The sequence below is a fragment of the Trematomus bernacchii genome, unplaced genomic scaffold, assembly GCF_902827165.1.
Source record: "Trematomus bernacchii unplaced genomic scaffold, fTreBer1.1, whole genome shotgun sequence".
Taxonomy (NCBI): domain Eukaryota; kingdom Metazoa; phylum Chordata; class Actinopteri; order Perciformes; family Nototheniidae; genus Trematomus; species Trematomus bernacchii.
In genome coordinates, this window is record NW_022987750.1 from 20,001 (window position 1) to 44,484 (window position 24,484).

At 43.9% G+C, this 24,484-nt stretch overlaps 1 protein-coding gene and 1 long non-coding RNA gene across 2 annotated transcripts in view; both read left to right on the forward strand.

The window, feature by feature from the left end:
• The window catches only part of plxnb3 (plexin B3), a gene marked incomplete at its 5' end in the record, with an annotated part of 28,489 nt that extends 19,891 nt beyond the window's left edge, over window positions 1-8,598 (forward strand). Inside the window, 4 exon segments of the mRNA XM_034148174.1 lie at window positions 1,712-1,776; window positions 2,053-2,128; window positions 2,279-2,356; window positions 4,143-8,598. Of these exon segments, the coding sequence (XP_034004065.1) occupies window positions 1,712-1,776; window positions 2,053-2,128; window positions 2,279-2,356; window positions 4,143-4,247 (324 nt within the window).
• A 7,768-nt stretch (window positions 8,599-16,366) lies between these two features.
• LOC117496500 lies at window positions 16,367-24,357 on the forward strand. The gene is made up of 3 exons (XR_004557292.1): window positions 16,367-16,822; window positions 20,582-20,675; window positions 24,268-24,357. It is a non-coding gene; the product is annotated as an uncharacterized LOC117496500 (long non-coding RNA).
• Window positions 24,358-24,484: the final 127 nt, after the last annotated feature.

The following is a 24,484-nucleotide window of genomic DNA, read 5'->3' on the forward strand; positions in this document are numbered from 1 at the left end:
ACAGGCTCAAAGTGGTCGAGGACAGCAGGGCACAGAGAGGGATAGAGGCTCAAAGTGGTCGAGGACAGCGGGGCACAGAGAGGGATACAGACTCAAAGTGGTCGAGGACAGCAGGGCACAGAGAGGGGTACAGGCTCAAAGTGGTCGAGGAAAGCAGGGCACAGAGAGGGATAGAGGCTCAAAGTGGTCGAGGACAGCAGGGCACAGAGAGGGATAGAGGCTCAAAGTGGTCGAGGACAGCGGGGCACAGAGAGGGATACAGGCTCAAAGTGGTCGAGGACAGCAGGGCACAGAGAGGGATACAGACTCAAAGTGGTCGAGGACAGCAGGGCACAGAGAGGGATACAGGCTCAAAGTGGTCGAGGACAGCAGGGCACAGAGAGGGATACAGGCTCAAAGTGGTCGAGGACAGCAGGGCACAGAGAGGGATACAGGCTCAAAGTGGTCGAGGACAGCAGGGCTCAGAGAGGGATACAGGCTCAGAGTGGTCGAGGACAGCGGGGCACAGAGAGGGATACAGGCTCAAAGTGGTCGAGGACAGCGGGGCACAGAGAGGGATACAGGCTCAAAGTGGTCGAGGACAGCAGGGCACAGAGAGGGATACAGCCTCAAAGTGGTCGAGGACAGCGGGGCACAGAGAGGGATACAGGCTCAAAGTGGTCGAGGACAGCGGGGCACAGAGAGGGATACAGCCTCAAAGTGGTCGAGGACAGCAGGGCACAGAGAGGGGTACAGGCTCAAAGTGGTCGAGGACAGCGGGGCTCAGAGAGGGATCCAGGCTCAAAGTGGTCGAGGACAGCAGGGCACAGAGAGGGGTACAGGCTCAAAGTGGTCGAGGACAGCAGGGCACAGAGAGGGGTACAGGCTCTGAGTGGTCGAGGACAGCAGGGCACAGAGAGGGAGCAGGATCTGGGGTAGCACTAGTGTGGGCTAGCCTAAGAGCAGATACTTTTTCAATAACAAATGTAAGAAACTTATCACAGAGAGTAGTCGATGGGACAATAGAAGAAACATCACAGGGATTCATGAGCGAGTTGAGGACATTAAAAAGAACCTGAGGTTTATGGCTGTTTTTGGAGATGAACAGAGAAATGTGCTCTGTTTTGGCTGCTTTGACTGCCGTCTGGTCAGAAAGGCAAGCACCAAGGATTTCTAGGGAGACATGGAGTTTATCCTTTTTCCATTTTCTCTCTGCACGCCTGCAAGCGCGTCTGAGAGCACGAGTAATAAGTAATAAGTTTCACTTTCCTTTTTTATTTCAATTCCAACTTTGGTCATGAAGAATATGTTTCTCTGTTGTCCCCGTTCATAAAGCATAACAGCATCAGAGCACGGTGCAGAGTCTCTAGATGAGTTTACAGTAGTCCCTCGTTCTTATTAAACATCCATGTTGTAGTCCGCTGTATAGAAAACTGTAGTTTCCATAGTTTCCCCACAGCAGCAGGCGCACATTCATGACGTCCGCTGGCGCATCATAAACACGTCGGATAGTGGAAGTGCAGTCGATTCTCTAAAGTACCGCAGTCTCTTCTCCTAAGTCCTTTTGAATTCTCCTATCCACTATCCCTTCACCCCGTGACCTTTCACTCAGAGGTCAAGGAATAGACGATAGGGTTAGAACTTAGGAGCTGATTTTTGGACTATTCGACCGCAACCCTGGTTTGCCTGTCTGTCTGTCATGTGACCTCATTCTGACTTTCTGTCCAATCAGGACTCTCCTGTGAACAAGCTGCTGTACGCCAGAGAGATCCCCCGATACAAGCAGCTGGTGGAGAGGTGAGAGCTCCAGGGCTATGGACTATGGAGTATCATTTCAATGTGAAGGGACATGCTATAATGACTGTGTGTGTGTGTGTGTGTGTGTGTGTGTGTGTGTGTGTGTGTGTGTGTGTGTGTGTGTGTGTGTGTGTGTGTGTGTGTGTGTGTGTCTGTGTCTGTGTCTGTGTCTGTGTGTGTGTGTGTGTGTGTGTGTGTGTGTCTGTGTCTGTGTCTGTCTGTGTCTGTGTGTGTGTGTGTGTGTGTGTGTGTGTGTGTGTGTGTGTGTGTGTGTAGGTATTACAGTGATATCCACAGCTCAGCCTCAGGGTGTTATCAGGAGATGAACTCCACTCTGACTGAACTCTCCGGGGTAAGAAACTCAACATGTTACTGAGTACAAATACTCGTGATACACTTCTTGATAATATAAAGATTCATGCAGTAAATGAATAAGTATATTCAAGTTTATTCAATGTATATTCTGAATACTGAAATAATCACATCTGTTTCTACATTTCAGCAAAGCTTTGCCTCAGAGATGAACACTCTTGTTGCTCTTCATGAACTCTACAAGTATATCAACAAATATTACGACCAGGTAACACACTGTCTCTCTCACCTGTCTCTCTCTCACCTGTCTGTCTCTCACCTGTCTGTCTCTCACCTGTCTGTCTCTCACCTGTCTGTCTCTCACCTGTCTGTCTCTCACCTGTCTGTCTCTCACCTGTCTGTCTCTCACCTGTCTGTCTCTCACCTGTCTCTCTCTCACCTGTCTGTCTCTCACCTGTCTGTCTCTCACCTGTCTGTCTCTCACCTGTCTGTCTCTCACCTGTCTGTCTCTCACCTGTCTGTCTCTCACCTGTCTGTCTCACCTGTCTGTCTCTCACCTGTCTCTCTCTCACCTGTCTGTCTCTCACCTGTCTCTCTCACCTGTCTGTCTCTCACCTGTCTCTCTCTCACCTGTCTCTCTCTCACCTGTATCTCTCTCACCTGTCTCTCTCTCACCTGTCTGTCTCTCACCTGTCTCTCTCTCACCTGTCTGTCTCTCACCTGTCTGTCTCTCACCTGTCTCTCTCTCACCTGTCTCTCTCTCACCTGTCTGTCTCTCACCTGTCTGTCTCTCACCTGTCTCTCTCTCACCTGTCTGTCTCTCACCTGTCTGTCTCTCACCTGTCTGTCTCTCACCTGTCTCTCTCTCTTACCTGTCTCTCACCTGTCTCTCTCTCACCTGTCTCTCTCTCACCTGTCTCTCTCTCACCTGTCTGTCTCTCACCTGTCTGTCTCTCACCTGTCTCTCTCTCACCTGTCTCTCTCTCACCTGTCTGTCTCTCACCTGTCTCTCTCACCTGTCTGTCTCTCACCTGTCTCTCTCTTACCTGTCTCTCACCTGTCTCTCTCTCACCTGTCTCTCTCTCACCTGTCTCTCCTCACCTGTCTCTCTCTCACCGGTCTCTCTCTCACCTGTCTCTCTCTCACCTGTCTCTCTCTCACCTGTCTCTCCTCACCTGTCTCTCCTCACCTGTCTCTCTCTCACCTGTCTCTCTCTCACCTGTCTCCCCTCACCTGTCTCTCTCTCACCTGTCTCTCTCTCACCTGTCTCTCTCTCACCTGTCTCTCTCTCACCTGTCTCTCCTCACCTGTCTCTCTCTCACCTGTCTCTCCTCACCTGTCTCTCTCTCACCTGTATCTCTGTCAACTGTCTCTCTCTTACCTGTCTCCCCTCACCTGTCTCTCTCTCACCTGTCTCTCTCTCACCTGTCTCTCCTCACCTGTCTCTCTCTCACCTGTCTCTCTCTCACCTGTCTCTCTCTCACCTGTCTCCCCTCACCTGTCTCTCTCTCACCTGTCTCTCTCTCACCTGTCTCTCTCTCACCTGTCTCTCTCTCACCTGTCTCTCCTCACCTGTCTCTCTCTCACCTGTCTCTCCTCACCTGTCTCTCTCTCACCTGTATCTCTGTCAACTGTCTCTCTCTTACCTGTCTCCCCTCACCTGTCTCTCTCTCACCTGTCTCTCTCTCACCTGTCTCTCCTCACCTGTCTCTCTCTCACCGGTCTCTCTCTCACCTGTCTCTCTCTCACCTGTCTCTCTCTCACCTGTCTCTCCTCACCTGTCTCTCTCTCACCTGTCTCTCTCTCACCTGTCTCTCCTCACCTGTCTCTCTCTCACCTGTCTCTCTCTCACCTGTCTCTCCTCACCTGTCTCTCTCTCACCTGTCTCTCTCTTACCTGTCTCCCCTCACCTGTCTCTCTCTCACCTGTCTCTCCTCACCTGTCTCTCTCTCACCTGTCTGTCTCTCACCTGTCTCTCTCTCACCTGTCTCTCTCTCACCTGTCTCTCTCTCACCTGTCTCTCCTCACCTGTCTCTCTCTCACCTGTCTGTCAGATCATCCTGTCTCTGGAGGAGGACGCCTCAGGTCAGAAGATGCAGTTGGCCTATCGGCTGCAGCAGGTCGCCGCCCTGGTGGAGAACAAGGTCACTGACCTCTGATGACCTCTGATGACCTCTGATGACCTCTGACCCTTGCTGAGGAAGAAGAGGACGAAGAGACACAAACTCTGTTAACACTGTGTCTTCCTGTGTGTGTGTGTGTGCGTGTGTGTGTGTGTGTGTGTGTGTGTGTGTGTGTGTGTGTGTGTGAGAGAGAGAGAGAGAGAGTTTTTATAGTCACTCTCAGGAGATCCAGTTTTTGCAGCAGCATTCGAACCAAACCTGAATTGACAATCCACCAATCAGAGAGCACCGCCTGCTGCCTTCACTACGTTACCCAGAGTCCTCTGCTCTGTGGGGACTCACTAAGCACACTTTGTAGTTTTTATAATCGACCTGCTGATCTCTGACATGCTGGGTGTTTTTTATACTACTGAAGCCAGCAATAACAGAACCAGAACCACTAACCTGATCCAGAACCATCTACCTGGTCCAGAACCATCTACCTGATCCAGAACCATCTACCTGGTCCAGAACCACTAACCTGATCCAGAACCATCAACCTGATCCAGAACCATCAACCTGATCCAGAACCATCAACCTGGTCCAGAACCACTAACCTGATCCAGAACCATCAACCTGATCCAGAACCATCAACCTGATCCAGAACCATCAACCTGGTCCAGAACCACTAACCTGATCCAGAACCATCAACCTGATCCAGAACCATCAACCTGATCCAGAACCATCTACCTGGTCCAGAACCATCTACCTGGTCCAGAACCACTAACCTGATCCAGAACCATCAACCTGGTCCAGAACCACTAACCTGATCCAGAACCATCAACCTGATCCAGAACCATCAACCTGGTCCAGAACCATCAACCTGGTCCAGAACCACTAACCTGATCCAGAACCATCAACCTGATCCAGAACCATCAACCTGATCCAGAACCATCTACCTGGTCCAGAACCATCTACCTGGTCCAGAACCACTAACCTGATCCAGAACCATCAACCTGGTCCAGAACCACTAACCTGATCCAGAACCATCAACCTGATCCAGAACCATCTACCTGGTCCAGAACCATCTACCTGGTCCAGAACCCCCTCCAGTCTTCCTCTGCTCTCAGGTTTACTTGGTGTGGACTGTGACCACATGAAGCACTTCCTGTTCCCTGGTCTGTGACCACATGAAGCACTTCCTGTTCCCAGGACTGTGACCACATGAAGCACTTCCTGTTCCCTGGTCTGTGACCACATGAAGCACTTCCTGTTCCCAGGACTGTGACCACATGAAGCACTTCCTGTTCCCTGGTCTGTGACCACATGAAGCACTTCCTGTCCCCTGGTCTGTGACCACATGAAGCACTTCCTGTTCCCTGGACTGTGACCACATGAAGCACTTCCTGTTCCCTGGTCTGTGACCACATGAAGCACTTCCTGTTCCCTGGTCTGTGACCACATGAAGCACTTCCTGTTCCCTGGACTGTGACCACATGAAGCACTTCCTGTTCCCTGGACTGTGACCACATGAAGCACTTCCTGTTCCCTGGACTGTGACCACATGAAGCACTTCCTGTGCCCTGGTCTGGAAGTCAATGTATTTTTGCTAACAGGTGTAATGAACAGAAAACAAAGGATGTTAAGACGGTGTTTATAATTGAACCCTCTGCTTTCACCAGCTAGCGATGATGCTAACATGCTAACATGCTAACTCGCCTCAACAACAGATTCTGCACTTTTTACTCTATTAACAAATCAGATTCAGCCTCAGACAGAGACTCCATTTCACTGAAACTAAAAGACAGTAAAACAATCTTGAAACGTGGGGAGTGTGTTCGCGTGTGTGTGCGTGCGTGTGTGTGTGTGTGTGTGTGTGCGTGTGTGTGTGTGTGTGTGTGTGTTAGCTAGTTACTAACTTATTACATGTACATACTGTAAGTCCTATTTATACCTATTTATCCCTGCTGTGCCTTCACTCTGCAGCTAGGTGGCGCTGTCTGTCTCTCATTGTGTGTCCTGTTGCATCATGGGAAGATAAATTCATTGTATTGTTTTACTCATATTGTGAAAGTACAGCTAGCATAGCATTACGCTACAATAACAAACACAATCTAAACGCACCTGATCGAGCTCAGGAAAATCAACGTGAAATAAAAAACTAAAAACTACTGACAGCTAGCTACTGACGGCTAGCTACTGACGGCTAGTTACTGACAATTAGCTACTGACGGCTAGCTACTGACGGCTAGTTACTGACAGTTAGCTACTGAGGGCTAGCTACTGACGGCTAGCTACTGACGGCTAGTTACTGACAGTTAGCTACTGAGGGCTAGCTACTGACGGCTAGCTACTGACGGCTAGTTACTGACAGTTAGCTACTGACGACTAGCTACTGACGGTTAGTTACTGACAGTTAGCTACTGAGGGCTAGCTACTAACGGCTAGCTACTGACGGCTAGCTACTGACGGCTAGTTACTGACAGTTAGCTACTGAGGGCTAGCTACTGACGGCTAGTTACTGACAGTTAGCTACTGAGGGCTAGCTACTGATGGCTAGCTACTGACGGTTAGCTACTGACGGCTAGCTACTGACGGCTAGCTACTGACTGCTAACTACTGACAGTTAGCTACTGACGGCTAGCTACTGACTGCTAGCTACTGACGGCTAGTTACTGACAGTTAGCTACTGATGGTTAGCTACTGATGGTTAGCTACTGACGACTAGCTACTGACGGCCAGCTACTGACAGTTAGCTACTGACAGTTAGCTACTGACGGCTAGCAGCACAATACAACTAGCATCTCTTGAACAGGGTACTCCCTGGACTCTGTGGTACAGGGTACTTCCTGGACGGTTATGGCTAGAAAGGACCCGTCTTGTGTAAAACTCTCGCGAGAGTTTGCAAGTCACGTGGCTGAATGTTTACGTTTGGCAGGCAGCCTTTCAGTTACGATCGTTAACATCAGTGGGCCACAGCAAATGATGGTGAGAAGCTAAACTATCTATTAATTATGTAAATTACAGGGAGTGTGATTGTTGAAATAGGATGTTAGCGGTCTTGCTGTTCAAAGAAGAATGACAACACTGTAGATCACCAACACTATGGTTTATTTTTTATTCACAGGCAAGTCAACGTTGTCGCAGTAAAAGTCCCAAGATGGCTCCTGGTGCAATAAAATGTTCCCTTTCAGTGTTTTACTATTATGTCTGATGTTTCTCTATTAATATTGCTGCTGCATTAATGTGTATGTTGCATGTCACTGCTGTAGATGTGTTTCCGAGCCGCTCCGATTACAACGAGAGTTACAACGAGAACGTGACGTCATATTTACACAAGACGGATCCTTTCTAGCCATAACCTTCCTGGACTCTGTTACAGGGTACTTCCTGGACTCTGGCACAGGGTACTTCCTGGACTCTGTGGTACAGTGAACTTCCTGGACTCTGTTACAGGGTACTTCCTGGACTCTGTTACAGGGTACTTCCTGGACTCTGTTACAGGGTACTTCCTGGACTCTGGTACAGGGTACTTCCTGGACTCTGTTACAGGGTACTTCCTGGACTCTGTGGTACAGGGTACTTCCTGGACTCTGGCACAGGGTACTTCCTGGACTCTGTTACAGGGTACTTCCTGGACTCTGGTACAGGGTACTTCCTGGACTCTGTTACAGGCTACTTCCTGGACTCTGTGGTACAGGGTACTTCCTGGACTCTGGCACAGGGTACTTCCTGGACTCTGTGGTACAGTGAACTTCCTGGACTCTGGTACAGGGTACTTCCTGGACTATGTGGTACAGGGTACTTCCTGGACTCTGGCACAGGGTACTTCCTGGATGCTTTCAGTGTAATGGACTGACCCCGCTCTAAGGCAATATGACAGCCTGTCTGCTGGTCTGAAACAGACGAGGCGTTTTCTGAATGATCTTCCTGCTTTTCTTCTTATAATACCTCTGATATATTTCTGATGGTTATCGCTGTTTAATATCTCCTCTGTGTTCTGCCTTGCGTGTTTTTTGAGCCTGTGTTTGACCCGTAGTTGTAGTACTCCGCATGCGTGTGATGATGAAGAAGATGATGAGGATGATGGAGACCTACTGATCTCTGTACAGTTTTTTAGTCTGGACGTCAAGAAGCCTGTTTGTTACCGAGCGTTTTCTACAAGGGAATAAAGTGTGTGTGTATCAGCAGAGTGTGTATCAGCACAGAGTGTGTATCAGCAGAGTGTGTATCAGCACAGAGTGTGTATCAGCACAGAGTGTGTATCAGCAGAGTGTGTACAGTCTGCTAACAGGTTGCTAACAGGTTGCTAACAGGTTGCTATCCGTGTGTAAATACCTGCAGATCTGAGTCTGAGACGGCAGGAGGCCGAACCGTTTGTAAAAATAAAGTTATAATTTTAACAGTTTTCTGTGGTCATGTGATTTATATATATATTTATATATAACCTATATATAGTATATTTATTCTGAATAAATTAGAGAACATCTTTAAATTATTGTTTGTTATTGTTAAGATATTATAGAATGTATAGATAAAGGTATTATAGTTGTCACGTGCTCCCCTCCTTGTTGTCTTTCTGTCTCCCTGCTGCGCAGGTGCACCTGGGCTGAAGTCGAATAGTCCATTTAGCTTAGGAACCTTCCTAACGGAGAGAAATGACCCGGAAGTCCCTCAGTGGCAGCTATGATAAGTGCCGTTCCAATTCTCTAGATGAAAGGAAAGGAGGTTTCAAACTTCCTTTATAGCCTCCTTTAGCTTAGGAACCACTGGACCTCCCTCACCTAAAGGAGAGGAGAACATGCTGCCCCACAACAGTCGGCCGTTCACGGAAACAACCGATTATGACGGAGAAATGATATCATGAAAGTTACGGTGCTTATTAAGCATTTTAAAACGTATGTGGTAAGTTGCCAAAGTGCTTTGTTTTGAACGTTCATCAGTATTATAATCAAAAAGAGAAATATGAACGTTAGTTTTTTACTGAAATGATCAAATAAAGTCAACATTTCACAGTCTTTACTGAGCTGTGTGGGGTTTGTTCAACTTTGAAAAGATGTTTGAATGGTGATATACACAGTGATAGATGTTAAGGACTAACGTTTATAATAAATACATTTGTATTGATTTTAAGATCTTTTCATACAATCATACGTATTGGGATCATTTGTATTAATGTGGACCGGAGGGAGAGGGTGACGAGCATAAGTTTCACTTTCCTTTTTTATTTCAATTCCAACTTTGGTCATGAAGAATATGTTTCTCTGTTGTCCCCGTTCATAAAGCATAACAGCATCAGAGCACGGTGCAGAGTCTCTAGATGAGTTTACAGTAGTCCCTCGTTCTTATTAAACATCCATGTTGTAGTCCGCTGTATAGAAAACTGTAGTTTCCATAGTTTCCCCACAGCAGCAGGCGCACATTCATGACGTCCGCTGGCGCATCATAAACACGTCGGATAGTGAAAGTGCAGTCGATTCTCTAAAGTACCGCAGTCTCTTCTCCTAAGTCCTTTTGAATTCTCCTATCCACTATCCCTTAACCCCGTGACCTTTCACTCAGAGGTCAAGGGATAGACGATAGGGTTAGACGATAGGAGCTGATTTTTGGGTTATCCGACCGCAACCCTGGTCTGTCCCTGGCTCCGCCCCTGCCCAGGTGCACCTGGTCTGTCCCTGGCTCCGCCCCTGCCCAGGTGCACCTGGTCTGTCCCTGGCTCCGCCCCTGCCCAGGTGCACCTGGTCTGTCCCTGGCTCCGCCCCTGCCCAGGTGCACCTGGTCTGTCCCTGGCTCCGCCTCTGCCCAGGTGCACCTGGTCTGTCCCTGGCTCCGCCCCTGCCCAGGTGCACCTGGTCTGCCCCTGGCTCCGCCCCTGCCCAGGTGCACCTGGTCTGTCCCTGGCTCCGCCCCTGCCCAGGTGCACCTGGTCTGTCCCTGGCTCCGCCTCTGCCCAGGTGCACCTGGTCTGTCCCTGGCTCCGCCCCTGCCCAGGTGCACCTGGTCTGTCCCTGGCTCCGCCTCTGCCCAGGTGCACCTGGTCTGTCCCTGGCTCCGCCCCTGCCCAGGTGTTCCAAATTCCACTCAGTCGTGGATATATAAAGAGAAGCTGGAGGAGAAGGATCTCGCGCCTCTCCTGACGCCGGGAGACCCTCTCCTTTAAAGACCCTTTGTTATGTAGTGGGGTTTGAGCTAAGCCTCTCCTGACGCCGGGAGATCCTCTCCTTTAAAGACCCTTTGTTATGTAGTGGGGTTTGAGCTAAGCCTTTCCTGACGCCGGGAGACCCTCTCCTTTAAAGACCCTTTGTTATGTAGTGGGGTTTGAGCTAAGCCTCTCCTGACGCCGGGAGACCCTCTCCTTTAAAGACCCTTTGTTAGGTAGTGGGGTTTGAGATAAGCCTCTCCTGACGCCGGAAGACCCTCTCCTTTAAAGACCCTTTGTTATGTAGTGGGGTTTGAGATAAATTGTGTATGTTGTGGATGTGTTTATGTTTAGCCTGGAGGACCTGGTAGTCCAGTTTTCGCGGCTTTATTTTGTTCCCATAGGGTTTACGCTTGACTTTTGGTTGGGGGGGGGGGGGGAGCTCTGGGTCCTACGGCCCCTGGTGTGGCTGGCTCGGGCTCCCTCCTTCCTTTTGTTCTTTTTGGCCAGTCCTCCAGACCTTCTTTCCCGTTTGGCCTTTTATAATAAAACGGCTCAATAAGTACTGGTTACTAAGTGCTGGTTACTAAGTGCTGGTTACTAAGTGCTGGTTACTAAGTGCTGGTTACTAAGTGCTGGTTACTAAGTGCTGGTTACTAAGTGCTGGTTACTAGGTACTGGTTACTAAGTGCTGGTTACTAAGTGCTGGTTACTAAGTGCTGGTTACTAAGTGCTGGTTACTAGGTACTGGTTACTAAGTGCTGGTTACTAAGTGCTGGTTACTAAGTGCTGGTTACTAAGTGCTGGTTACTAAGTGCTGGTTACTAAGTGCTGGTTACTAAGTGCTGGTTACTAAGTGCTGGTTACTAGGTACTGGTTACTAAGTGCTGGTTACTAAGTGCTGGTTACTAGGTACTGGTTACAGTACGCAGTATGTAGGTTCAGGTGTTCTTGTGAGGTGGTTTGGGATGCAGTATGTAGGTTCAGGTGTTCTTGTGAGGGGGTTTGGTATGCAGTATGTAGGTTCAGGTGTTCTTGTGAGGGGGTTTGGTATGCAGTATGTAGGTTCCGGTGTTCTTGTGAGGGGGTTTGGTATGCAGTATGTAGGTTCCGGTGTTCTTGTGAGGGGGTTTGGTATGCAGTATGTAGGTTCCGGTGTTCTTGTGAGGGGGTTTGGTATGCAGTATGTAGGTTCCGGTGTTCTTGTGAGGGGGGTTTGGTATGCAGTATGTAGGTTCCGGTGTTCTTGTGAGGGGGTTTGGTATGCAGTATGTAGGTTCAGGTGTTCTTGTGAGGGGGTTTGGTATGCAGTATGTAGGTTCAGGTGTTCTTGTGAGGGGGTTTGGGATGCAGTATGTAGGTTCCGGTGTTCTTGTGAGGGGGTTTGGTATGCAGTATGTAGGTTCCGGTGTTCTTGTGAGGGGGTTTGGGATGCAGTATGTAGGTTCAGGTGTTCTTGTGAGGGGGTTTGGTATGCAGTATGTAGGTTCAGGTGTTCTTGTGAGGGGGTTTGGGATGCAGTATGTAGGTTCCGGTGTTCTTGTGAGGGGGTTTGGTATGCAGTATGTAGGTTCCGGTGTTCTTGTGAGGGGGTTTGGGATGCAGTATGTAGGTTCCGGTGTTCTTGTGAGGGGGTTTGGGATGCAGTATGTAGGTTCAGGTGTTCTTGTGAGGGGATTTGGTATGCAGTATGTAGGTTCCAGTGTTCTTGTGAGGGGGTTTGGTATGCAGTATGTAGGTTCCGGTGTTCTTGTGAGGGGGTTTGGGATGCAGTATGTAGGTTCCGGTGTTCTTGTGAGGGGGTTTGGGATGCAGTATGTAGGTTCCGGTGTTCTTGTGAGGGGGTTTGGGATGCAGTATGTAGGTTCCGGTGTTCTTGTGAGGGGGTTTGGGATGCAGTATGTAGGTTCCGGTGTTCTTGTGAGGGGGTTTGGGATGCAGTATGTAGGTTCAGGTGTTCTTGTGAGGGGGTTTGGGATGCAGTATGTAGGTTCAGGTGTTCTTGTGAGGGGGTTTGGGATGCAGTATGTAGGTTCAGGTGTTCTTGTGAGGGGGTTTGGGATGCAGTATGTAGGTTCAGGTGTTCTTGTGAGGGGGTTTGGGATGCAGTATGTAGGTTCGCCCTTGCATAATATTCACCTTGAGTCAGATCTAGTCACAGGTCCGGTTATTGTCGGGGTTCGGCTATGTTTTCCGATTGAGGGGGTAGATTTGATCTTTGGGAATGATTTAGCCGGTGGCAGAGTGCTCGTTAAGCCAGAGGTGACTGCGGTTCCTGTGGTGGTGTATCCAGATAAACGGGTCCAAGTGTACCCTGATGTATTTTCCGGCTGTGCAGTCACCCGCGCCAAGTCCAAGTGTGGAGTTGAGGTTAGCGATGATGTTGATCTGTTTGACAGTTTTAGGGCTACAGAATTAGACATACCAATCAGTGACCCTCCCCAGGTGGTGGTCCCGTCGAAATATCGCTGTGATATCTTAAGTTTGGCTCATGATCATCAGCTTGCTGGCCACCTTGGGGTTAATAAATCTGTCGCTGCCTGTGTAGTGGCGCTGTCCAGTGCTGAAAGTGACAGACCTGCCACCTTTGAGGCCCAGGTCATTGCGGAGGGGGATGAGGATATTGTTGTTCAATCTAATGCGGTGTTACAGGGGAGGCTGCGAAACTCAGAAATTCTGATGGATATTGAGTCTCGTCTAGCACATTTGCCTGATGTGCAGCGTGCAGACGTAGTTGAACTGATCGTGGAGTGGAGCACCCTGTGTCATACTTCTTCAAGAAATGCAATCGCCACCAGCGGGGGTATTCCACCATCGAAAAGAAGGCACTGACTATGGTCCTGGCTTTAAATCACTTTGAGGTATGTTGCGTGTCTCAGCGCGTGGCACTACAGCGGAGTAGAGGCTGTGGTCGTAACATATGGGGGCTCGTCCAAAGGCTGTCTGTGAAGGTATTATAGTATATATGAAGGTATTATAGTATATATGAAGGTATTATAGTATATATGAAGGTACAGGGCTCGACATTAACGACTGCCCGATGGCCCGAGGCAATCTAGTATTTAGCTCGGGCAATGAAGCCTCACCTGCTGGTTGCCCGATCGGGCAATCTATTATGGCAATTGTGGAGACGTGTCAGTCAGAGTTCCCGTTAGCCGGTAATTACCGGACTATGACCGGTAAAATATGCTGAAGACCGGCAAATCTAAATCTCTCTGGTCAAAATGTCCGGTCAAAATAATTTTGCCTTAGCACAATACCGCATCAGTTGCGCCACTTATGTGACAGACAAGAAGAGTATGTGACAGACAAGAAGAGTACGTGACAGACAAGAAGAGTACGTGACAGACAAGAAGAGTACGTGACAGACAAGAAGAGTACGTGACAGACAAGAAGAGTACGTGACAGACAAGAAGAGTACGTGACAGACAAGAAGAGTACGTGACAGACAAGAAGAGTACGTGACAGACAAGAAGAGTATGTGACAGACAAGAAGAGTACGTGACAGACAAGAAGAGTACGTGACAGACAAGAAGAGTCTGTGACAGACAAGAAGAGTACGTGACAGACAAGAAGAGTCTGTGACAGACAAGAAGAGTATGTGACAGACAAGAAGAGTACGTGACAGACAAGAAGAGTACGTGACAGACAAGAAGAGTCTGTGACAGACAAGAAGAGTACGTGACAGACAAGAAGAGTACGTGACAGACAAGAAGAGTCTGTGACAGACAAGAAGAGTACGTGACAGACAAGAAGAGTACGTGACAGACAAGAAGAGTACGTGACAGACAAGAAGAGTCTGTGACAGACAAGAAGAGTATGTGACAGACAAGAAGAGTACGTGACAGACAAGAAGAGTCTGTGACAGACAAGAAGAGTACGTGACAGACAAGAAGAGTCTGTGACAGACAAGAAGAGTATGTGACAGACAAGAAGAGTACGTGACAGACAAGAAGAGTCTGTGACAGACAAGAAGAGTATGTGACAGACAAGAAGAGTATGTGACAGACAAGAAGAGTACGTGACAGACAAGAAGAGTCTGTGACAGACAAGAAGAGTATGTGACAGACAAGAAGAGTATGTGACAGACAAGAAGAGTACGTGACAGACAAGAAGAGTCTGTGACAGACAAGAAGAGTATGTGACAGACAAGAAGAGTCTGTGACAGACAAGAAGAGTACGTGACAGACAAGAAGAGTCTGTGACAGACAAGAAGAGTACGTGACAGACAAGAAGAGTCTGTGACAGACAAGAAGAGTATGTGACAGACAAGAAGAGTCTGTGACAGACAAGAAGAGTACGTGACAGACAAGAAGAGTCATTCTAATGTCTAACACGTGGAGAAAGAGATGTCCTGTATGGGTTGATTGTGCGTTGATCTGTTGGTAATGCCTCGGGGTTCCGGTGGGCATGTAAACAAATGCATAATGCTGCGCTATACTTTGTGGCCTCACCCGGTTGCATAGCAACGCTTATTGTTTAGGTGTCTTTTGATAAGCAGGTAGTCATATCATTAGCTAGAACTAGCTAGATCTGATCGATATGGACATAAACACGAGTCTAATCTGACGGGAGAGAGATCAGCTGCTGCTGACGAGTCGACACGCAGCTCTGCATGATCACCTGCAGCGGTGAGCAGAACACACACTTCAGGTTAGAATATCACATGTAGCTATTTGAATGACCTCTCAAACTACCTGAACTAGTTATAGATATGTTTAGTTTTACTGTCAGGTCACTCATTAAGTAAGTAAAGTAAGTAAAGTTTATTTATAAAGCGCTTTTCAGAGACAAAGTCACAAAGTGCTTGACAAAACAATAAGACATCCACATAGGCTTGGATGATCAATAAACCCCCATGTTAAGAAGTCATAAAAGCACCAGAGCATAATTAAGACACAATAAAAACACAATAAAACAAAACTGGATCAGCTGCTGCATGATACTGACGGGCTGTCAGGAGAGAGAGAGAGCGCTCCGTTTATTATTCCCGTGTTATAAGTTACTGTACACTTTTGAATAATGTAGTTAATCTACTATAATTAGTTTGTTTAATATCGAATCATATCAATTTGTTTTAAAGCTCAATAAATAACAAAGAAGACGTCTGACCGGCACTTTTCTAATTTTGTCCGGAAGATTTCAACTTTAACGGACATGTTGACCGGCAAAAAAATATTCTAACGGGAACTCTGGTGTCAGTGCCTGACATCGGTCAAATCGGTTGGAAAACGATGAAGAAGTTGCCAAAAGTCGGTCAACCCGTCTTTCTTCATGGACGTCGCCATTTTGTGTGCTTCGCGGATGCGCTCGGCTCCTCTCGACTGCTGCTCGGGTCTGCTCGGTTAGCTTCCGGATGAGGAGGCATTCGTTCGACCAACTTCGCGATGTTCGGGCTGGCCCGGTCAATACGATTTCTATACAATGAATACTACCCGGACAATGAATCGAATGCAACCACATTACTTAAGTATTTCTTATAGCTATGCAGGGCATGCACGCGAGCAAACACAAACAAGAACTCATTCAAACAAACAAGTGAAATGAAGAATACAATTGAAATTGTACAATATAATATTGTGGTGGTTCATCTTATAATTCAGTCTAGAGAATGCACCAGACAGCATCTAAGACCTGCACAAATCTAAATGTTCTAGGGGGAGGCCCCCCAAACCCTTCGTGCGTCATTTCGTCCGCGCGCATTTTTCAGGGCAATCTCTATTGGGCTCAGGGCCATCTGTAAATTAGCTTAGATGGCCCACAGGGCCATCCTTAATGTCATGCACTGAGGTAGTATAGTGGTATATATGAAGGTATTATATATAAAGATATTATATATGAAGGTATTATAGTATATATGAAGGTATTATAGTATATATGAAGGTATTATATTATATATGAAGGTATTATAGTATATATGAAGGTATTATAGTATATATGAAGTTATTAAATATGAAGGTATTATAAAGGTCTTTCAGTCCAGTCTCATGCTCAGCATGGCCCTTCACTGCGCATGCGCAGAGCCCGGTGTCCGGTGTCTGCCAGCAGCTGCTGAGAGCCGCGAGGACACAGAGGAACCGGACCGTTACCCGGACTACAGACCCGGTACTGACCCGGTACCGTCCTGTCACTGACCCGGGACACACCTGGTACTGACCCGGTTCACTGACCCGGTAAACAGACCCGGGACACACAGTGTGACTGCAGGAGAGCCGCTGATCTGCAGCTGGAGCTAACGGAGCTAAAAGGCTAACTTGACGTCATCCCATCAGCTGTTGTCTGACAGGCTAAAGCTAACAGGCTAACAGTAACAGTAACGGGACCGGGTCCACCTCACTGAGAGAGAACCGAGAGAGAACCGAGAGAGAAGCAGAGAGACCCGAGAGAGAAGCAGAGAGTACCGAGAGAGAAGCGAGAGAAGCGAGAGAAGCGAGAGAGAAGCTGAAGCTACACACTGTCAGAGACACGGAGCACCGGAGCAGCATGTTGATAGGTAGGTTCTTCATTATGTAAACATCTACACATGTCTGTGGTCCTGCTGGACCCCCACAGCACCTGAGTTAATAACATGTTACTTATACTGTATTAATATACACACTTCAGGAACACATGATGATAACATGTTATACTGTATTAATATACACACTTCAGGAACACATGATGATAACATGTTATACTGTATTAATATACACACTTCAGGAACACATGATGATAACATGTTATACTGTATTAATATACACACTTCAGGAACACATGATGATAACATGTTATACTGTATTAATATACACACTTCAGGAATACATGATGATAACATGTTATACTGTATTAATATACACACTTCAGGAACACATGATGATAACATGTTATACTGTATTCATATACACACTTCAGGAACACATGATGATAACATGTTATACTGTATTAATATAAAAACACTTGAGGAACACATGATGATAACATGTTATACTGTATTAATATAAAGACACTTCAGGAACACATGATGATAACATGTTATACTGTATTAATATAAAGACACTTCAGGAACACATGATGATAACATGTTATACTGTATTAATATACACACTTCAGGAACACATGATGATAACATGTTATACTGTATTAATATACACACTTCAGGAACACATGATGATAACATGTTATACTGTATTCATATACACACTTCAGGAACACATGATGATAACATGTTATACTGTATTAATATAAAAACACTTGAGGAACACATGATGATAACATGTTATACTGTATTAATATAAAGACACTTCAGGAACACATGATGATAACATGTTATACTGTATTAATATAAAGACACTTCAGGAACACATGATGATAACATGTTATACTGTATTAATATAAAAACACTTGAGGAACACACGATGATAACATGTTATACTGTATTAATATAAAGACACTTCAGGAACACATGATGATAACATGTTATACTGTATTAATATAAAGACACTTCAGGAACACATGATGACAACATGTTATACTGTATTAATATAAAGACACTTCAGGAACACATGATGATAACATGTTATACTGTATTAATATAAAGACACTTCAGGAACACATGATGATAACATGTTATACTGTATTAATATAAAGACACTTCAGGAACACATGATAATAACATGTTATACTGTATTAATATAAAGACACTTCAGGAACACATGATGGTAACATGTTATACTGTATTAATATAAAGACACTTCAGGAACACATGATGATAACATGTTATACTGTATTAATATAAAGACACTTCAGGAACACACGATGATAACATGTTATACTGTATTAATATAAAGACACTTCAGGAACACATGATGATAACATGTTATACTGTATTAATATAAAGACACTTCAGGAACACATGATGATAACATGTTATACTGTATTAATATAAAGACACTTCAGGAACACACGATGATAACATGTTATACTGTATTCATATAAAGACACTTCAGGAACACATGATGATAACATGTTATACTGTATTAATATAAAGACACTTCAGGAACACATGATGGTAACATGTTATACTGTATTAATATAAAGACACTTCAGGAACACATGATGGTAACATGTTATACTGTATTAATATAAAGACACTTCAGGAACACATGATAACATGTTATACTGTATTCATATAAAGACACTTCAGGAACACACGATGATAACATGTTATACTGTATTAATAAAAAGACACTTCAGGAACACACGATGATAACATGTTATACTGTATTAATATAAAGACACTTCAGGAACACACGATGATAACATGTTATACTGTATTAATATAAAGACACTTCAGGAACACACGATGATAACATGTTATACTGTATTAATATAAAGACACTTCAGGAACACACGATGATAACATGTTATACTGTATTAATATAAAGACACTTCAGGAACACACGATGATAACATGTTATACTGTATTCATATAAAGACACTTCAGGAACACATGATGATAACATGTTATACTGTATTCATATAAAGACACTTCAGGAACACATGATGATAACATGTTATACTGTATTCATATAAAGACACTTCAGGAACACATGATGATAACATGTTATACTGTATTAATATAAAGACACTTCAGGAACACATGATGGTAACATGTTATACTGTATTAATATAAAGACACTTCAGGAACACATGATGATAACATGTTATACTGTATTAATATAAAGACACTTCAGGAACACATGATCGTAACATGTTATACTGTATTAATATAAAGACACTTCAGGAACACATGATCGTAACATGTTATACTGTATTAATATAAAGACACTTCAGGAACACATGATGATAACATGTTATACTGTATTAATATAAAGACACTTCAGGAACACACGATGATAACATGTTATACTGTATTCATATAAAGACACTTCAGGAACACACGATGATAACATGTTATACTGTATTAATATAAAGACACTTCAGGAACACACGATGGTAACATGTTATACTGTATTAATATAAAGACACTTCAGGAACACATGATGGTAACATGTTATACTGTATTAATATAAAGACACTTCAGGAACACATGATAACATGTTATACTGTATTCATATAAAGACACTTCAGGAACACACGATGATAACATGTTATACTGTATTAATATAAAGACACTTCAGGAACACATGATGATAACATGTTATACTGTATTAATATAAAGACACTTCAGGAACACATGATGATAACATGTTATACTGTATTAATATAAAGACACTTCAGGAACACACGATGATAACATGTTATACTGTATTCATATAAAGACACTTCAGGAACACACGATGATAACATGTTATACTGTATTAATATAAAGACACTTCAGGAACACATGATGGTAACATGTTATACTGTATTAATATAAAGACACTTCAGGAACACATGATGGTAACATGTTATACTGTATTAATATAAAGACACTTCAGGAACACATGATAACATGTTATACTGTATTCATATAAAGACACTTCAGGAACACACGATGATAACATGTTATACTGTATTCATAAAAAGACACTTCAGGAACACACGATGATAACATGTTATACTGTATTAATATAAAGACACTTCAGGAACGCACGATGATAACATGTTATACTGTATTAATATAAAGACACTTCAGGAACACACGATGATAACATGTTATACTGTATTAATATAAAGACACTTCAGGAACACACGATGATAACATGTTATACTGTATTAATATAAAGACACTTCAGGAACACACGATGATAACATGTTATACTTATCATATAAAGACACTTCAGGAACACATGATGATAACATGTTATACTGTATTCATATAAAGACACTTCAGGAACACATGATGATAACATGTTATACTGTATTAATATAAAGACACTTCAGGAACACATGATCGTAACATGTTATACTGTATTAATATAAAGACACTTCAGGAACACATGATGATAACATGTTATACTGTATTAATATAAAGACACTTCAGGAACACATGATCGTAACATGTTATACTGTATTAATATAAAGACACTTCAGGAACACATGATCGTAACATGTTATACTGTATTAATATAAAGACACTTCAGGAACACATGATGGTAACATGTTATACTGTATTAATATAAAGACACTTCAGGAACACATGATGATAACATGTTAGAGATGGTATTAATATAAAGACACATGATGTACACTTAAATGACTCGTCTCTCAGCCGTCTCCGCAGGATCCGGACACGCGGCGGCCAGCGGCAAGAAACACCGGAGGAGAGGGAAGAAGCACCGGAGAACACGAGCTGGGGAGCCCCGGTAACACACACACACACACACACACACACACACACACACACACACACACACACACACACACACACACACACACACACACACACACACACACACATACACACAAGCTCCAGTTTACAGAGTTTGTTTAAGGAGTCAGAGTAACGGAGTAAATCAGAAGCGGTGTGTCTCAGAGTCTCGTTAGAGGACAGCGCTCAGTCATCATGTTTTATAATTAAATATGAGCGAGGTGAATGACCCTCTGATATCTGCTGCAGGAGGGTTAATGAAGTCTTCTCTGAGAACATGAATCTGTAGCAGATTATTATGGGGTGTCTCTCAGTTTGACGCAGTTGGTGAGACTTATATAAATATATCTTATGTCCACATTTTAAAAATAATTTCATCCTGTTTGCTGGATTAGTCTTTGTTTAGATCAGGTGATGGAGAGGTTCCCCCTGCTTCCAGTCTGTATGCTAAGCTAGGCTAACAGTTTCCCCCTGCTTCCAGTCTGTATGCTAAGCTAGGCTAACAGTTTCCCCCTGCTTCCAGTGTGTATGCTAAGCTAGGCTAATAGTTTCCCTCTGCTTCCAGTCTGTATGCTAAGCTAGGCTAATAGGTTCCTCTGCTTCCAGTCTTTATGCTAAGCTAGGCTAATAGTTTCCCCCAGGAACACATGATGATAACATGTTCTACTGTATTCATATAAAGACACTTCAGGAACACATGATGATAACATGTTATACTGTATTCATATAAAGACACTTCAGGAACACATGATGATAACATGTTATACTGTATTAATATAAAGACACTTCAGGAACACATGATGATAACATGTTATACTGTATTAATATAAAGACACTTCAGGAACACATGATGATAACATGTTATACTGTATTAATATACACACTTGAGGAACACATGATGATAACATGTTATACTGTATTAATATAAAGACACTTCAGGAACACATGATGTTAACATGTTATACTGTATTCATATAAAGACACTTCAGGAACACATGATGATAACATGTTATACTGTATTAATATAAAAACACTTGAGGAACACATGATGATAACATGTTATACTGTATTAATATAAAAACACTTCAGGAACACATGATTGTAACATGTTATACTGTATTAATATAAAGACACTTCAGGAACACATGATGGTAACATGTTATACTGTATTAATATAAAAACACTTGAGGAACACATGATGATAACATGTTATACTGTATTAATATAAAAACACTTCAGGAACACATGATGATAACATGTTATACTGTATTAATATAAAGACACTTCAGGAACACATGATGTTAACATGTTATACTGTATTAATATAAACACTCTTCAGGAACACATGATGTTAACATGTTATACTGTATTAATATAAAAACACTTCAGGAACACATGACGATAACATGTTATACTGTATTAATATAAAAACACTTCAGGAACACATGACGATAACATGCTATACTGTATTAATATAAAGACACTTCAGGAACACATGATGTTAACATGTTATACTGTATTAATATAAAAACACTTCAGGAACACATGACGATAACATGCTATACTGTATTAATATAAAGACACTTCAGGAACACATGATGGTAACATGTTATACTGTATTAATATAAAGACACTTCAGGAACACATGATGATAACATGTTATACTGTATTAATATAAAGACACTTCAGGAACACATGACGATAACATGTTATACTGTATTAATATAAAAACACTTGAGGAACACATGATGATAACATGTTATACTGTATTAATATAAAAACACTTCAGGAACACATGATGATAACATGTTATACTGTATTAATATAAAGACACTTCAGGAACACATGATGATAACATGTTATACTGTATTAATATAAAGACACTTCAGGAACACATGACGATAACATGTTATACTGTATTAATATAAAGACACTTCAGGAACACATGATAACATGTTATACTGTATTAATATAAAGACACTTCAGGAACACATGATGGTAACATGTTATACTGTATTAATATAAAGACACTTCAGGAACACATGATGATAACATGTTATACTGTATTCATATAAAGACACTTCAGGAACACATGATGGTAACATGTTATACTGTATTAATATAAAGACACTTCAGGAACACATGATGGTAACATGTTATACTGTATTAATATAAAGACACTTCAGGAACACATGATGATAAAATATAAGCTAAGCTAGGCTAATAGTTTCCCCCTGCTTCCAGTCTTTAAGCTGTAATGCTAGGCTAACTGCTGACCTACTGACAGAAGCAGGTTTGGTGCTCAGCCGGGAGAGACTCAGCTCCACAAATAGCAGAGTGATTCATACACACACACACACACACACACACATACACACACACACACACACACACCCACACACACACACACACACACACACACACACACACACACACACACACACACACACACAATCAGTCTATTTCCGTGCGGCTCAGATGTCATGGAGAGACAGGAAACAGATGAAAGTTTTCAGTTTCTGTGATTTATCATGGAGTAAAAATCTGTGATGAGACAACCCAGTCTCACGGTATTTCGTGTTATAGTCACGAAATTAATGTAATCTATTGATTCGTGTTCGCCAACACGATTTTCGCATTTCTTTCGTGTCACACAGAACGAGTTTAAAAGCAATGTATTTCTATTGGTAGTATGTTTCGTGCCTGCAACACGTCTTTTTGTCCGGTCGGGTCTTGGAATTCCGGAAGTGTGGTTCATAAAAACATGTTCTTACTCAATATCTTACCCTAAGCCTAACCCTATCCATTTTATTTTAAATTGTATAATGTCAGAGTTTTTTTGCCGTCCATGAGGAAAAGACATGGCTCAGAGCCTCAGAATACTGACATCTGTATTTTTTAAATCTTTTTTTCCTTCTAATTTGTTATTCTTTACACTGCTTTTAAAATCGTTCTGTGTGACACGAAAAAAAATGCGAAATCGTGTTGGTGAACACGAGTCAATAGATTCATTTTGTGACTATAACACGAAATGCCGTGAGACTGTGTTCGATGCTCACTGTTAGCCTTTACTAGTGTTAGCACGGTGCTCACTGTTAGCCTTTACTAGTGTTAGCACGGTGCTCACTGCTAGCCTTTACTAGTGTTAGCCCAGTGCTCACTGTTAGCCTTTACTAGTGTTAGCACGGTGCTCACTGTTAGCCTTCACTAGTGTTAGCACGGTGCTCACTGCTAGCCTTCACTAGTGTTAGCACGGTGCTCACTGTTAGCCTTTACTAGTGTTAGCACGGTGCTCACTGTTAGCCTTTACTAGTGTTAGCACAGTGCTCACTGTTAGCCTTTACTAGTGTTAGCACGGTGCTCACTGTTAGCCTTCACTAGTGTTAGCACGGTGCTCACTGCTAGCCTTCACTAGTGTTAGCACGGTGCTCACTGTTAGCCTTTACTAGTGTTAGCACTATATAGGTACCTGGTCCTAGGTAGAGATATAATCCCTCCACCTGGTCCGTCGGGACGTGCTCTTTGGTGTCAGATTGGTGTGTAGGGGCCTTTAGCCGTAGTAGTAAAAACTGATGTTTGTGTTTCAGGCCCGATGACCTCTGTGACCTTCAGAGTCTGCCCCCCCCCCCCTGAAGAGACACACCTGGCCCCCCTCCCTGAAGAGACACACCTGCCCCCCCCCCAGCCGCCCCTACAGAACGGCACCCCCCCCCACACCTCAGACCCTCAGCCAATCCTTTCGGGCCGCACCTCGAAGCCCCGCCCACAGCCCCAGCCAATCAGTGCCTGTGAACCAGAATCTTA